At 34.8% G+C, this 18253-nt stretch overlaps 1 protein-coding gene across 1 annotated transcript in view; it reads left to right on the top strand.

Annotated features, from left to right (window-relative positions):
• Positions 1–568: 568 nt before the first annotated feature.
• LOC102765528 (low-density lipoprotein receptor-related protein 1B-like) overlaps positions 569–18253 on the top strand; it is a 95516-nt gene continuing 77831 nt past the window's right edge. Inside the window, exons 1-5 of the mRNA XM_006768654.2 lie at positions 569–600; positions 4804–5026; positions 8338–8509; positions 10505–10648; positions 15187–15423. Of these exons, the coding sequence (XP_006768717.2) occupies positions 569–600; positions 4804–5026; positions 8338–8509; positions 10505–10648; positions 15187–15423 (808 nt within the window). The remainder of the gene's footprint in view (positions 601–4803; positions 5027–8337; positions 8510–10504; positions 10649–15186; positions 15424–18253) is intronic.

Genomic DNA, 18253 nt, shown 5'->3' with positions numbered 1-18253 from the left:
TTTGTCCTTTTGACAAAGTACAAAACCACAAAAATACATCATTTAAAATGAGTATCTCTAGCAATAGTTAAGTCTTATTTTTATCAGCTTAAAAAACACACACTTTAAGATGTCAGTGTGTGTAAAAATCGGTTTGCTTTAGTGTGTGGGGAAGATGGGAGCCATAACTGTAGGCATGGTGTTCTATCACTGTCTCTGAGTGCTCCCTTTGTGACTTTTGATTTATGTCAGGCAAGTTTGCCAACAATACCCAAAGTTTCTTACTATCTTCAACAGTATAAATCTGATATCTCTATAGTAAAACAGGGCTACTTTTATAATCAACAAAAATGTCAGATAAAATCAGTTTCCCATATCTGATGAAATAAGGAAGCCAAAATGATAAACTATTTACTACAGATGCTGAATTATAAGAATAGTGAACAGGATGCATAGCTGAAAGTTTGAAAGAAGTCTTTTTGTTCTTTATGAACAAACTAGAGGCCCAGTGCACAGATTTGTGAGGGGCATGGCCTGCAGGGATCCGCCCGCTGTGGGAGCACCGCTCATCCTCGTCATTTGAGCGGCTATGGACCTGTCCTCTGAGCAGCTGCTCCCACTGTGAGATCGCCGCTCATTCCGGTCAGCTGAACAGCGCTCCCACTGTGGGAGTGTACTGATCACCAGGGGGTAGCTCCTGCATTGGGTGTCTGCCCCCTGGTGGTCAGTGCACATCATAGCAGCTGGTCAACTGGTTGATCTGGTCATTCGGCCATTCTGTCACTGGGCTTATATGTGTGTGTGTGTGTGTGTGTGTGTGTGTGTGTGTGTGTGTAATTAAACATCTTAGAAATGGAGACAGTAGTTGGGATATAGTTGAATTTCTTTTATTTGTTTTTGTTAATGTGAATCAAATGGAATGACATTCAAAAATAAGTGAAGAACAAGGGAATAGCAATCTCAATTTAATTTCTCCCTAATGCTAGAGAATAAAAGATAATTGATGCCACAGGAGAGAACAGGGAGAAAAGACACGTCAGTGTCACAGTCCTGTGGGGATGGGGTTTGGGACAGATCTGGGAATGATCTCACCATCCACAGGCAGAGCGTTGCACTTGGGGCCCTGCTATACTAGAAGCAACATGATATACTTGGATCCTGGGGAGAAGAGATGCTGAAAGGGTGACTGAGGATCCTGGAGGCTAGTAGAGTTAAACGTTCATAAACAGTGAATTAGATAGAATGAATGAGATTCCGAACTACCATCTGTGTTTCTTTTCATGGGATTTCTGGGATACAGCACAGGCTTACCCAAGGTTTCTAAGCCCAGGGGCAGTGATGATAAATTACAAAATTATTGCATTTCATTTCAAAAGGCATAACATAATCTATTTGTGAAAAAAAAAACACACCTCAAATTAGGAATATTCTTCAAAACTACTCATATCTACCCTTTAGAAATGGTAACATCATGAATAACTGGAAGGCTTTCTGTTCAAGATTAAAGGAGTACAGATAGAGAAAAGGCAATTAAATGCAATAGATGATGTTGGATTGGATTTTTAAAGGTAAGTCATTTAAACTCAGCAGGTGTTATTTTTTTCTTGATGGATAACAATGAATAACACCCTTCAAAGTACATCTCAACAATGCTGGGATGCATTAATGAGGTGGAACAACAGGTCAAAGGCAATTTAAAAGAAAAATCCCCTCCAAGTGTGCACACGAGGCGGAGAGAGGAGGGCCTTGTATTTTGCCATCAAAATATTGACCACGCCAGGCCCAGCCAGCATGGATCAGTGGTTGAGCGTTAACTTATGAACCAGCTAGTCGTGGCTCGATACCCAATCAGGGCATATGCCTGGGTCGTGGGCTCGATCTCCAGTGCGGGGCATGCAGGAGGCAGCCAATCAATGATTCTCTCATCATTGATGTTTCTATCTCTCTCTCCTGCTCCCTTCCTCTCAATATCCATAAAAAATATATTTAAAAAATAATCTGCTCCTTCTATTACATAGAGAGTTATAAGGGTCAATGAGGTAAAGGGGTTCACTGAACACTATTTAACTTTTTTTCAGATTTGGAAATATATTTTATATGAAAGAAACGAGTAATTTTCAGTCAAGCTACACTTCCATTACCAATGAAATATAGAATTTAGATCATTTAAAACTTTAGCTTTTGTTTATTAATTATAATGCAGCCATTCACTGTAGTCCCTCAATTAAAGAATGCCCTGACAATGGAGCATTCCTCTATAACTATAGGAGGACATTTTTAAATAAAATTAGATGGTACTCAGACAATCAAAGACATATCTATGTAATCATGTGACCATGGGTACTTGATGCTAGCAATATTATGGTTTCAGTGCTATTCTTTGGAGAACTCTTCCATTTCTTGCTTTTCAGTTATAAGTGAACAGAGCTCATCATAGTCAGTATCCTGAAGTCTGAGAAGGTTCAATTTGGTGTAAAGATTCAATTTTAGTGTAAAAATATGTTATGTCTCCACTGGGCACTAGTTAATCTGCTGTCTGCTGGTGATTCCTTGTCTCTTGTAGTTCAGTGCCATTTCACATACCCAAAGTCCTCCTAGTCTTTTGATTTTACTTTCATTAAAACAGTAAAATGTTGATTAATTTTATATTTATACTTCTCCCCGTACTTTGGTTGAAACTTATTCAACCATTTATATTATAACCTGGGATACGTATAAGAATCGCTGCATCATTCCTACAATAGTAGGTCAATATCAATGAAAACCTTGGCCAAATAATTTAAATTTTCTTAAGCTCCTTCATCATAATCTGGTCCACTCTTCTATAATTAAAATTCTCAAACAGAATTACCACACTTTCTAGTATTTTAAGAAAAAACAAATCCAGGGGCATCTTTTTATCTATATTCATTTTTTTCTTTTTTTCTTTATTTCATGAAGTGATTGACCCAGAACCCCTTTCCTTTATCCTGGAACTTTTCTCTCTTAGACTCTATGAGATTCAATTCTAATTTTTTGACCATTACCTGTATCTATCTATCTTTCATCTATCATCTATCTATCATCTATCTATCTATCTATCTATCTATCTATCTATCTATCTATCTATCTATCTATCACCTATCTATCTATATGTATGTATGTATATGTCACGTGTGACGTAGTGTGCCAGAGCCTCCAACGCTCTGTGTCCAAAGCCAGGCTACCTGCACATCAGCATTTTTTCAGTTCTGTGAAATGGACAAGTTAAAAGAGAAACTTAATAAGATGCATTTGGTATAGGGTGAGAAAGAGAGCCTCAGATAACAGGAATAATGGGCAGTATTCTACAGAAAGGGAGAGAGAAACTGGGTACTCCTTATAGCAACTTGACTTGAGATAGCTATAAGAAAATTAAGAAAGAGGAGATGTAAAATGGAAGCAAGAAAAGAGAGAGAGAAAGAGAGAGAGAGAGAGAGAGAGAGATGTTTAGGAACAGAGGTTTGAGCATTTAGCATGACAATAAGACAGCACCATATGCTCTTTTAGTTACTTACCACTACAATAGGAAGCTCTTCACCTGAATGGAATGTCACATGAAAAATAATTTTTAACTCACTGTGATAAATTGATCTTTCAAGAACATTAGGTGAAATATATACTCATGATAAAACCTGGCTCTATCACAGAATAGTGCGCATTAATGTTTAACAATTAGTCAAAGCCTCCCATAGCAGAGAGAGCTAAATTAAAGTTAAATAATACTTTTAAGCTTGAAAGATACCCCATGCTGTTAGATAATACAAGGATGTTGAGAAAAGTAACCAAAAACTAATTCACCGAGTTTGTAAAATCAAATATTCTGTACTCTAGGTAATCTTAATATTGCTCAGTCACTGTAAATCAGATTATCCTTGAGATTGTATTTACATCAAGGCAAATGGTCTTCTACTTACAAATGTAATTTAGTCTCAAGAATAGGTAATCTTGTTAAAATATTGTCAGCCTAACTGAAATTGATTTGTGTTTACTAAACGTACAGAATACTAATTAAATATTAGACACAAGTGCTGGAGGTATTTCAACCTTTGACAGACACTGTTAGTTCTTCATGGAAGAATTGGTTTTTGGTTTTTTGTTTGTTTTTTTGTCTCAGAGGTCAACATTGCTTTTCGGCCTTTTCTTCTAGATGCAGAAGGAGAAAATGAGGAGAAATGGCCCACATTTCTTTCATGAAATTTTGTGTTTGGGGAATATTTGGAAGAATTTGGGATTGGTTTTGGGGGAGTTATGTATGTTTTATCTCCATTGCTACAAACAACACATTTGCTTTTTCCATCTGCTTAATTCCACCGCAGGTTTGCGATTCACAACCACGCGTAGCATCTTTGAGCTCCACATAATAGCCTTTATAGGAGAGAGACAGTACCAGCCAATTTGAAAAGCAGGTTGAAGATAAAGCCTGATAGCTCACGTGCCCTGGCCTGGTGACTAGGCTCGCGGCACAAGCTTGCACCAAACGGGCTGCGTGCGTCTTCTGTGCTGTATGTGTATGGGCTCTATGAGGCTTAAAGAAACATTTCCCCTAATACGAAAATAAACCCACCATAATCATTCGTTTTGGAGAAATTTTACAGTTGTTGGTTAACCTGCTCCCTTATGCCCCGCAATATTCATTAACAGATTTCTCTGTTTATGAGTGATATTATATGTAAATGGTTATGGGAAGCTAACAGATGTAACCAGTGAAGTAAATTAGAAGGAAAAGTTCTGTTTTTTACAGATGGTTCTATTGACTATGCTTTCATCCCTCCTCGACTTTAACATTTAGTTTTCTTTCAACAGAAAACTTTTCTTTACGGACTACGGGAATGTGGCCAAAGTGGAGCGGTGTGACATGGATGGCATAAACAGAACCAGGATAATTGATTCCAAGACAGAGCAGCCAGCTGCACTGGCACTAGACCTAGTCAACAAATTGGTTTACTGGGTAGATCTTTACTTGGACTACGTGGAAGTGGTGGACTACCAAGGAAAGAACAGACATACTATTATTCAAGGCAGACAAGTAAGTATAATTTTGTTAGAAAATACAGCTAAGGTAATAAAATGCATGTTATCACAGTAAGAAGAAGGCCCCAAACCTCAATGATGAAAAATCCCTCATGAAGTTAAGCTTCAATGGGTCATAAAATTATGATGTATTTCCTAGATGGGAGAATGTTCTTTTCACAGTGCATTCTATATATTGGCTATGGCTCTCATTGTTTCCTTCCCTGTATTAACAACAAAGCACAGAAAACAAAGCAAAAACAACGCAAATAAAACAGGAACACCAAACAACCAAAACAAAAATGCTAGATTAGGAAGAAAGGAAAATACTAAAATATGACAGACGTTGTGGCCCACTTACTAAACACTAATTTCAGTAGTTTATTTATTAAAAAAACAACCAAACTAGGATTTGTTCCATGTGTCATTGGAGATATTTTGCTAACAAAAGCAAATGCCTGCTTCCAAAAGTATTACTTTAATACAGTGGTTCTCAACCTTCCTAATGCTGCGATCCTTTAATACAGTTCCTCATGTTGTGGTGACCCCCAACCATAAAATTATTTTCGTTGCTACTTCATAACTGTAATTTTGCTACTGTTATGAATCATAATGTAAATATCTGATATGCGGGATGTATTTTCATTATTACAAATTGAACATAATTAAAGCATAGTGATTAATCACAAAAACAATATGTAATTATATATTCAATATGTGTTTTCCGATGGTCTTAGGCAACCCCTGTGAAAGGGCCATTCGACCCCCAAAGGGGTCGCGACCCACAGGTTGAGAACCGCTGCTTTAATAGGTTGGATTAAATTTTTCCTTCTGGTATATTCAAGTATTTCCTAAAATGAGATTTCTGTAAAAATTTTGAAATAAATTTTCACTGAATTCATAATTTTCACAGAATTCAAAAACTATACAGATAGTCAAAACTGTATAGTTTCTCCCTTGCTGGATTACAAGATTATTTTTTCAAATAACAGTCAATAAACACCTCACAGGAAATCTCTAAATTGAAATGAGCCTTATTCAGTAGTAGAGCTTTTCAAATTCAATTTTACCTCACTTATTGCACTAATTTCATGTGAGAATCTTATTCTAGCAAAATGAATCTTTTTCTTTTGCAATGCAAAGCAAAAATATTCTGCAATTATCCCTTTAAGTTACTTTTCCTTTCTAATTAACTTTTGACAATGAAATTCTTTCCTTTTCCTTGGAAAATAAACAAATGCACTAAGCTGGGTGGTAAAAAAAAAATTAAAGTTTCCAATATTAGAGTTGAGGCCAGATATTTCTCACCTTCAACTGTCCTAAAATGGTTATGATGGACCTGCTTTTTTACCTATACATAATTAAATTTTTAAACAAGAATAAGGAATTCAAATTATTTTTTCCATGACTATAAAGTTTTTGAATGTCTGAAATTTTTATTACCCGTTTACTTTTTCCTTTGTATTGTTTGGTTTTGCTGGCCTGCCACTAAGTAATCCGACATGTAAATTAGTTGGCCACTCTGTAATCCAACAGATACATTTGTGAAGAATTTGGGCTGTAGGAAGAATGGTCTATTCACCACTCTAGGCTCCTCCCACCTCTACTGGGAGTAGTTAGCAGAGCAGGCAACATGTCCTTACTTTATGGGGAGCAGACCCTTCTGAAGGCAGGCAGGGAGACAGTGAGTAAAATTTGATCCTCTTATTGTGCACATGTTTTCTACTCTGATGAATTCAAATGCCCCCTCGGTAGTCATGGGATGTGGATTGTCAGTTGTGTAGAGTGTAATGTGGGTATATCACAACCAAACACTCCTAGATGACTGGCCCCAAATTTTGAGCCAAACATGCATCAGAATGATGGTAATGGAAGAGTTCAGCTGGTTTGTAATTTTTATAGAAAAAAAAAATTCCCTGAGCAAAATTGGGCCATAGGTATATTTAGTTAATATGATGTCAGCTATATTGAAAATATATTAGTATATACATGCATGCTCACACAAACACACACAAACTTACGCTAACAAAAAAAAAAAGATTATTTGCACTTTATCATTGAATGATTCAACCCATTAATTCTTCTCCTTCACTTTTAGCCTAGACATGAAGAAATGAGATATGGTAAAACAAAACAAAACAAAAAACAACATGCAATCTTCTACTCATATCTCACATGAGAAGATCAGAAATAGTAATGATGAATCATAGATGCTTGAGAAATAAAAAAAAAATCCAATGATTTTGCTTAAAATACAGACCTAACAAGATTTCCTGATTAAAAGAGGAAAAACTATAATATGTTCTCTAAATATTTTTACAGTCAAACCATACATAGTTTCTCAAGTTATCTTAACTATAAATCTATACATCAAAATACAATGCCCCAAAATACAATATGTTACCAAAGTATAGTGACAAATGCTTCTGTATCAAAATTTCTACAGAAAATCAATTGACAGCTCTACCATATCCTGAGCCAGAATCATTTTAATTTAAGTGTAACACATGGAATACCCAAAGGCCTAGCATGTGCCTTTAAGGGGAAAACCAGTATACTCATTATTTCTCTATTTTACCGGAAATCTTCCTTGACTTCAAGATTTCTATTCTTCCCCACCATCTTCAAGACCCCTACCAAGGAGGATATTTCCACTATTAAAGCATCATGGAGAGCAATAAGCATTGCTACTTTCAAGCAAACAGTTCCATTTCCATTATGAATAGGCTTTAGAAAGAATGTGATTTCTTAGTGAAATGATGACATTTTCTTTACCCTTACTCCAAATATGTGATTTCATCATTTATTATTTCCATGCTGGGCAAGTATTAATCTAATCGTAACTTGGGATTTTTTAAATGGGATTTTTAATTTATAAAATGAATTTTTTAAAGTACCTTAGCATTAGTTCTTTCACAGACAGAACTATGCTTTTAAAGATTCTACATATCCATGTCTATATGAGCAAAAAGCCCATAAAAGCACCTCCAATTTTATATCAGTGCCATCTGCATATTAATGAATAGACTTAAAGGTTTGGTTCTTGCTAGCTTTCAAAAAGTAGCTCCTGAGCATGTTTTCTTAATGAAACCTGAATGAAATTTTCTCCCATGTATTTGCAACTGCTATATCCACTACTGCATGTTTTATTCTCAGATTAATTTTTAAAATTAGTACAGTGTTGAATTTTTTGAGAGTAAATGAACAATAATATGATGTGACTCTGCTACTGAGGGAATTGTTCAGACTAGTACACAGCAATCTTTTTTTCTTTGAAGTTGAAAGCAGCATAATTAAAAATCTAGTTATGTTTGTCCCTCTTTATAGGTCAGACAATTTTATGGTATAACTGTGTTTGAAGACTATTTATATGCAACCATTTCTGATAACTTCAACATCATAAGGATAAACCGATTTAATGCCACAGATATGCATTCGTTCATTAAAATGGAAAATGCTCGAGGACTCCGAATCTATCACAAAAGAACTCAACCTATAGGTAAGACGTCTTCATAGACTTCATGATGGTGAATTGGATGGAGTTATGGTCATCTATCACAAAAGAACTCAACCTATAGGTAAGATGCCAGATGTCTTCATAGACTTCATGCTGGTGAATTGGATGGAGTTATGGTGCTTGTGCCTTTGTATTATGCTAAAGTGGGACAATCATAAATTCTCTGTTTTGATTAACAAAAGTGCACGTCTGCTTGACACAATGGATAGAGCTCCCTTCTCAAGTTTAAATGACAAATTGTTCAGTTCCTGGTGAATCGTTTCTACAAGCATAAAGTTAAATGAGAGCTAGATTTAGATTCAGGAAGGAGCTTTCGGTCATCAGGCATGTAGTCAGGAAACCCAGATGCTAAGATACTAAGAGTTTTTTAGTATCTTTTGGAGAGAAATTTCAAATCAGGTTACTTTTGTACAGTACTGGTTCAGTTGTATTGCAATCATTGGGGTCTTTTGACTTAACATCCTAAGGTGTTTTTTTAATGGATATTGATTAAAAATAATTTTTAATGACTAGACTGCGCGGACCGGGAGGAGTGGCTGCTCCCACTGCAAACCCTGGGCCTAGGAGCAGGAACCTGGGCTGCAATCATCACCTCCTCACCCCAGGCTCCTCTTCCTCACTTCCTGCCACCTCTTCCAGATGCCCTAGGTCACGCTACAGTGCTTGCAGAGCTGATCCTGGAGACTGGGAGGCAGGTTCATGGCTGCCATGGGACTGAGGTCTACTCAGTGCTATTGTCCCAACTGGGTCCCCTGGAGAGGCAATTGCTCCTGCTGCACAGAAGATGCCGGAACAGGGAGCAGACCCTCAGAGGGCGGGTCCACAGCTGCTCGGCAGACAGAGATGTGCAGCGCTCCCTCAGTGGCCTATCCCGGCAGACCATGCCTCCCATTAGTGCACAAATCTCATGCACCGGGCCTCTAGTATAGAAAAATATAAAATACAAAGGCCACCACCAAAACTTTTCATCATGTTTTTATCCTTCAAATTAACACTATAATTATCTGAACATTAACATATGAGAAAAATTAAGCCCATAAGGATTATGAGTGTCAGGGATAGGGCTAGTTTACAATTTGATATTAAATGGTCAGAGGAAGTCCCACTGAAAAGATAAAATTGAGTGAATACAAAAAATTGTGGCACAATTTCTAAAAGTGTAGCAGTTTTATTATGAAAAGAAAATCGCCATGTTATTCATTGCAATTCCAAGTAATTGATGCTCAAAAATCAGTATAGTTACAATAATACATAAAATCTTACTGACATTTTCCTACTACAGCCCATTCTCTGACTCATCATCCTGTTTCTCATCCTCTCCATATGGTACTTTTCCTGTTCTTTTTTCTTATTCTGTAGCTTCAACATTTATAAAATGACCTTCTATTCCTCTATCTCCACATGCAAACTCAGCCTCCTCCTTTTGGCAATTTCAGTTACACACACACACACACACACACACCCCAATTCATTTTGTAAGAGAGTTCTCAAAATGGCAATGTCTTCAGTAAAGATAATCACTGAATTACCTTTAGTTTAGGTTAGATAATTATGGCTTATAATGAATAAATCCCTTTTCTACTTAACAACCTAACTGGAATACTTTTACCATACCTTTTATATTTCATATATATAGTACAATAAGCATGCACCAAAATAGTTTAAATTTGCTTACATATAAACAGTTTAATATAATAGCATATTATATCTCAGAATTATTTTTTAAATGTAGTTAAAGGAGGATTTTTGCAAATCCCTATCTCTTTTCTATGGAGTTTACACTCTCTCATTGATTCTGGTACTAAATAGCTTGGTATTTGGGTATGTGTGGGTTTGTGTTTTTTTGTTGTTTTTTGTGTTTTTTTTTGTTTTGTGCTAAGATTCTTCTTCTTATACTGTAAAACAATTCCACATACTGATACACATAATTAACTTGTCTTTGGAGAATTTCAAGTGTACTGTTTCTATTTGTTGCAGTCAGAAGCCATGCATGTGAAGTGGATCCATATGGAATGCCAGGGGGATGTTCGCACATCTGTCTGCTCAGCAGCAGCTACAAAACACGGACCTGTCGCTGCAGGACTGGCTTCAACTTGGGAAGTGATGGCAGGTCATGCAAAAGTATGTTGTCAAAATCAAACATTTTGCCAACAGCTACTGCTACAGAATAGGGTTTTTAGTATTAATTAGCAGCATCAACATCCATAATAACATGAGACTTCATCAAGTGAAAGCTGACTGCAAATATGTGGCAGTCAATTTTCTCAAAATCAGTATTGAGTGGTTTTGTGCATGTGTTTGTGAATGTGCGCGCGCGTGCGTGCATGCGTGTGTTTGACAATGTGATTGAGAAAACTAAGTGGGCTGTAGAGTGACTAAATTTATGGATGTCCTGGAAATATACTTTAGGAAAGACCTTGAGGAAGACCCTTTTCTTTATTCCTTAAAGAATGTTTGTGGTCTATTAAGCTCAAATCATTGGTTGACCAGATTTTCTCTTATCTGAACCAAGATGCTTCTACTAGTAAAAAAAAAAAGAAAAAAAAAAAGATGCTTCTACTAGTAAGAGGTATGTTGGTTAGGTCACAGAAATTTACACAAAGCAGTGATTCACCTTATTTAGTATCATTGGGAAGTGAAATTAATTTTATTATTTAATGTTCCAGGTAAATGGAGCTTTGCTAATTCATATTTTTAAATAATTTTTTAAAAGCTTCTAATAGATATATCTTAATTTTATTCTTGAAATATGGTAGAGCAATTTAGTTACTCTTTATTTAAATAATCTATTTTTTTTATAAATGACTTTTTTAAGTTTACATTTTTTCACAGAAATTAGTTAAGGTCTTTGGGGGTCTTTACAATCATATATAGTAGAATGGCCCTTTTAGAAATCGTGTCTGATTGGATACTATTGCTCTTTAAATGTCCCCAAATGCCATAATTTTTAAAGGTATGATGACTGCTTTTTATAATGTCCATTTGTCTTCATTTTGTCATAGCAACGCTTTTTATTTCTATCAGTTGTCTCTCTTTGGTCACTGTCCTGCCATATTTTGTATTCTTTTTTTTGTCATGTGCTTGCTGAGAACTATGAAATGAGACCACTAAAGTGGTTATAGTTTGCTGCCTCTTGCACACCCCACACTGGGAATTGAGTCTGCAATCTGGGCACATGCCCTGACAGGGAATCAAACCATGACCTCCTGGTTCATAGGTAGATGATCAACCACCGAGCCACGCCGGTCAGCCGATACTTTTAAATTAGAACCAAGAGGCTCAACGGTTATAAAACGTGCATTTTAGTATTTTGTTTTATTTCTAATTGTACATAAAATATTGGGTATGTAGAGATGACAGATCTCATGTTCAGTAAATCCTCTGGAAAATTGAGGGTCTGTGTCAGAAGTCTCAAGATAGAAGTGGTGTGTGTGTGTGTGTGTGTGTGTGTGTGTGTACATATGTGTATAACCAACCTTTAAACTGTCCTGGTTACCACTTGGGAACTTATGGCGTGTCATGTAAAAATAAAATCATACATGCATATGCACACATTTTGGGGGAGAAGTGTAAGATCAGAGTTTCATAAGTTTCAATCATCCCTAATTTAGTGTCAATCAGGGAACATTTATAAGAAAAGAAATAGTCCTAGGTATTTTAAACACGGAGGGTCAAATGCAAACAGGTGCTTACAAAATCATTAAAAAGCCTGAAGCAGCAGATTCTGGAATTCAGAACATTGCTCAAAAACCATCATCAAACTAACCTGGCTTAAAGCTGGAACATCTGCCAAAGTCAGAAGCTAGGGCATCAGGATGCCACCAATGGCAATGGTAACTTCAGAAACACATCCTTTGAGCTGAGATCCAGGAACCAGGAAGCTTGCACCACAGCTGTTAGCTCCAGAAACATGTAACAACCAATAGTAGCCTACTGGTAAACCAAGCAAAACATCACGGAACAAAACAAAAAGACACCCTCTTTCTTGCTCTTTGATATACACAGGGGAGAAGGTCAGTGTGGAAAAGCTTGAGTTCTCCGTTGGATGAGCACAAACAGATCAGCGAAAGATGGCCTCGTTTCCATATTCCAAACCTCAGCTCATACATCTGTTTGGGGCACTTAAGTCAAAACCAGAACCATGGCTATATGACCACCTGTGAAATGTTTTCACTTTTAAGTTGTCTATAGTACAGGAAAACACAGTAGAAAAAAACTTTAAAGTAGGTATTGAATGACTAAAAGAAGTGATTAAAGAAAACAAGGGAAAAGAGTTACCATTCTTATTTAAAATATACATGCACACAGGTACACATTAAATCGATAAAATACCAGGTTTACCAATTACCAGTTAAAACATCTATTAAAAATGAAAGCAAAAATAAATGTTAGCAAGAATGAGTATGAGAAAATCAGCCTTCTTATGCATTGATAATAGAATTGGAAATTGTTATAACTATTGTAAAGATATCAATACATTTTTTAAAATGTAAAGCTAATACTATCCTTTTACTACCCTTTAACAAGTTATCCCACTTCTGACTGAAGAAATTTATTTAAGTATTTATAATAATAATACAAACTCAGAAACAATCTAATTTCTAAGTAGCTGACTATATTATATTGCCTCTCTAGTAGCAAACAAGATGCTGCCATTGGAATGAATGTTTTGAAGACTTTTTAATGATGCAACAAAATATCATTATTTTTTTTTAAATCGGGTACTAAAATACATATATAATAGATCTATACTTTATTAAAGAAAAGTATGCATATAAAGTTGGTAGAAAATACTCAAGACTGTTAATTTTCAAATAATATACGCTACTTTTAAATAACGTAGTACATTATTTAAAATATGCTCAGACACTGAGAGACTTTGAGGACAATGAGGAAGAGGAATGTAAATATTCTTTACCCAGTAATTAAATTTCTGGAAATGTATATTAAGAGATCATCTAAGAAAATATATAAACTAGTAGTTTGAAAAAGGTGCTTATCTCATTATTATTATAATAATAAAAAAGATAAAACCAACCTAGGAGTGGTTTGGCAAATTATCATGTATTATACTGATCATACCGAAATAATGTAAGGCTTAAAATAACCAACATAGAACATAATTTTGATACTAAGATATAATAACAAAAGTAGCATATAAAAATGGAGTGCCCCCTTCTATATAAGTGTTAATTAGAAAACTAGCTAGATAAATTAAATCTGAAATAGTCACACAAAGGAATAGAATACAGCAGTGAAAATGAATGAACAATGATTACAACCATGGAATAATATCAAGAATACAAGAAGAATAAAATTAATTCATATGAGAATTTACACATATAATTCAAACACGTAAAGTTATACAACCTACTCTGGGGAAATACATGCATTTGTCTAAAACTTTTACAAAGTACGTTATGAACTCAATAATTAGGCTATCAATGTCTCTGGGATAGAATTGGGTATGTTCATGTCTTCCCATCTTCTGGGAACATTCTTAAGATATGTACTAGATACGTGAGATTTGTTTTATTTTTATTCTATATATATTGAAATGTTATAAAATTTGCTTACATATTTTTAATATTCAATATCATTAATTAAAAACAGAAAGAAAATATAGAGAATTATAATATAGTTTATATTGAGGGTGGTGTGTTTATATGTTATTAGTTTTTTTTTTTCAAATTTTCTATAATTCAGACATATTGCTAAAAATCTCATGGTCTGGTTATTCAAATATAATTGAGTCATTTGTATCCTCCATTTTTAAAATAAAACAGTATGTTTTCCCTTTCATATAAAGTAATTCCTTTAAAATTATATAGACTAAATTAAGTATCGAGTGCCCTAGCAATTGGAGAACCTTGCATATGTTTTTATATAAAAGTCTGAAGGAGTTAGTTCACTCTACAAAAAGCTAACTTGATTTTGGCATTTTAAGCCAGGAGGCAGTTCTGTCTTGGGCTTTTGTTTTTATTTTGTTTTGTTTTTGACAACGGCAGTGTTGCACATCAGAGTTACTGGCACTGACCTCTAACATATTAATTAAGATGCAAAGAAAAAAGTGATGCTGTAACTGGCATTTGATTTAATTTCTTAAAAATATAAATCACATGATTAAATAATTGTCACATATTCACATGTAAGTATGTGATGCTGTGCGAGTGCTTTGTTTACCTCTAACAGTTTGTAGATGCAAACTCTGAGGGGTGGGGAGAATGTTTTATCTATTCTGAAGTGTTAGCATTGTCAAACATAATGGATTCTATAATTGGTATCTGCAAAACGTGTTAGATAAATTATAATGAATTGTAAAATTAAATGTGCCGGATGTTTTGATAAATGTCCATTTTACAGTTACAAGTTTTCCAATGATCTTTCTTTCTTTTTTTTTTTTTTATTTTGCTATACTGACACAGACAAAAAAATTAACTAAATATAACCCATTCACGGAAGTAATTTCTGTTTTAATTAAAGTAATGCAGTTAACTGGCCTTCTTGCATCAAGATACATTTGGCATATTTTAGAGTTTAATTTTTGGTATTGAATTTTAAAAATGCTAATTGTGCCAGTTAATTAAACAGTGGCATTATGCAGTGCAAAGAAGATTAGGCAGCATCAGTTGTTTATGTTTGTAATCTTCATTCTGCAGGACCCAAGAATGAGTTGTTCCTTTTTTATGGGAAAGGACGCCCAGGAATTGTTAGAGGAATGGACTTGAATACCAAGATAGCTGATGAATACATGATCCCCATAGAAAATCTGGTAAACCCTCGAGCTTTAGATTTTCATGCAGAAACCAATTATATCTACTTTGCTGACACCACCAGTTTCCTAATTGGCCGGCAGAAGATAGATGGCACAGAGCGAGAAACCATCCTGAAAGATGGTAAGTGACAATGTGTAACATTAACGTTAAACTGCCCAGAGATAAAGTACTTTGAAGGGACAAATCCAATGTATGTCAAGCTAACTTTAACCAGAACCCAAGTTACCATTGATTTAAAAATATGTATTAATTTGTCTTCAGTAATATTATTTCTACATATTTTTCACATACTAGCATATTAAAAACGTCAGCATAAAGTTGAACTTGCAATTATCCACTACATTTTAAATATCACAGGAATTAAATTGAGCTATGTATCCACTTTCATGGAAAAATATAAATTTACTATTATTTGTTTATAGTTCTATGTTGCAGAAGATAATATTTTAATAGGACATGAAACTTTTGTAATATTTGATTCTCTCTAGAATATTGGTCATGTCACTATAAGTGCATTAAAAATATTAATATCCCCATTATCATCACAATTCTTGAATATTGTTTTTTTACTTTATAAATCATTAAAATTTAGATCTTTAGAGTTTCCCTTGAAATATCAGTATCTGTAAAGAAACTTTAGTTGTTTATGCCTATGTTTTATATATATATATATATATGTATATATATATATATATACACATATGTAATCATATGTATATACATACACTCTTAGTATATATATATATATACACACACTTTATTAAAGTCAGTGGATTTCATGCATTACTTGGCTTAGTAACAACCAATTAAGAAAAAATAATGTAACTTTGGTATACATAGAAAAGATCTTTAATAATCAAGCAAACCAAACCTTGAGCATGTCAATGAATGATTTTGGACCTCAGTTTCCTCATATATACAGTCTACTTGTAAAATATTGTAGAAATCCTTGATTTAGGGAACACTAATTATAACCTTATTTTATGAAGGTCACTGTGCTAACTATCAAAATTGATTAAAAGGATTTAGGAAATGGCCACTGCCTTCAAGGAATCCATGGTCTGCTTTTGGAGACCATGTCAGTGCATAAAAACTGTAAAGGGTTTGAAGCATTTACTTTAAATAATAAGTTCAAAGATGGCCCAAGGAAATACATGATCAATGAAGAATATCCGTGTAAGGAGAAATCACAGGGAGGAAGAGAAGTCTTTATGGGGGTATTCCCAGCGAACTTTTTGTGGAGATGTTATTTTGTCTAATTCTTAGAGTGCTAAGGAGTGGGGGAAGGATATTCCATGAACACAAAACAATACAAAATCACACTCTCCAGAAAGAGCATGAGGGGAACATTTAGCTCATTACTACAGGAGGTTTGTTTACAGGTAATAGTGACAGAGTAGATGTAAAAAGTGAAAGGTGGTGAAATAATTGACCTTAAATGTGAAATGAAGGGTCTTGGATAAAAATCCTGAAGAGGTAAGAGACAGGAAGTACTTTTAAGCCAAAGAATAATGTGAACCAAATGATATTTTAGGAGCATCAGTCCTGTAGTGGAGTGCAGAATGAATCAGAGAGAAGGAGGGAAAATAAAAGCAGAGAGACGGACTGACATTATTTACAGCCTGACGGGTAAAGAATGGTGGTCTGCTATCTTTTAAAGGAAATGGGGGACAGCATAAAGAGATTTTTCACTCACCTCAGGTTCACTATAAGTCAAACCTTTACTGATAAAATTTAGAGTTTCCACAAGTGACAAATGAAGTGCTAAAATGAAAAACACCTGTTTCTCTCTCTCTCTTTTTTTTTTTTTTTTGTCCAATTAGAGTTAAGACTTGTACTTTAAATTGGATATGGCAGAGGCTATCTGTCTACTTTCTCTGTGATGTGATATCAGATAATAGGGACTTTACAATTTTAGGACAATGAACTTGCATATTCTAAGCAGTAGATATGTTTGGATTGCTCTAATTTTGATTAAACATTTTCAAGAGGCACTGAAATAGAATTTAAAGGATTCTTGGTTTCTTTTTAAAAAGTGTCAGCTCCAATGATGTGTCTGAATGGTCTGGCTAATAATCCTAACTTTGACAGCCGTATCTTATCAGTGACATTGGCTGTTTTTTGCACTTCACCAAAGCAACAGAGATCAACTCTCATGGCAGCTAGACTTCCAGGAATATTTGTATAGTTTCACTTTGGCAGTTAGACGGTTATGAGAATATTTTCAGATTTTCACACATGAAATATATTAACATTTTGATATTCCACATTTTGATATAACACAAGGGACATTAATGCATTTTTTAGTTTATCTTTTTTCTTACCAGTAAGAAGAATAGTAATAGATATTATGACATAAGATTAACATGTCAAAACAGAACTTATATTTGGGAAAGTATAATATGTGGTTCTTGGAATCAGAAAGATCAAGGTCTCTGTGTATTCACTCACTTAGCTAGTTTCTACAGTTGTACCTGAAGACTGAGAGGCAATGTTTAGTTTGACAAATAATTCTTTAAGTTTTAGATAAATTGGTGTGGTTTGAACTACAAGACTATAGAGATTTTATTTGCAAATAAAACAAATATCTTAGACATTTGTGTCAGCTCAGTCTTTTCTATAAACAAAAAGAAAACACAACAACATTTAAATCTCCATTATTCTTGGAGTTTTTTATTTTATTTTTATTTATTTATTTATTTGGGCTCAAAGGTTCATTGAAAACCTCCTAAATGTGATAAATCCTATAGTCTTTGTGGACTCTTATGAATTTAAATATTAGTTACGTAAATTAAAAAGGAAAATTATAGCCGAAACCGGTTTGGCTCAGTGGATAGAGCGTCGGCCTGCAGACTGAAAGGTCCCGGGTTCGATTCCGGTCAAGGGCATGTACCTGGGTTGCGGGCACATCCCCAGTGGGGGATGTGCAGGAGGCGGCTGATCGATGTCT

Source organism: Myotis davidii, unplaced genomic scaffold (genome assembly GCF_000327345.1).
Source record: "Myotis davidii unplaced genomic scaffold, ASM32734v1 scaffold560, whole genome shotgun sequence".
NCBI lineage: Eukaryota > Metazoa > Chordata > Mammalia > Chiroptera > Vespertilionidae > Myotis > Myotis davidii.
The sequence above is the reverse complement of the archived record's forward strand: the minus strand, read 5'-3'. Positions and strand labels throughout refer to the sequence as shown.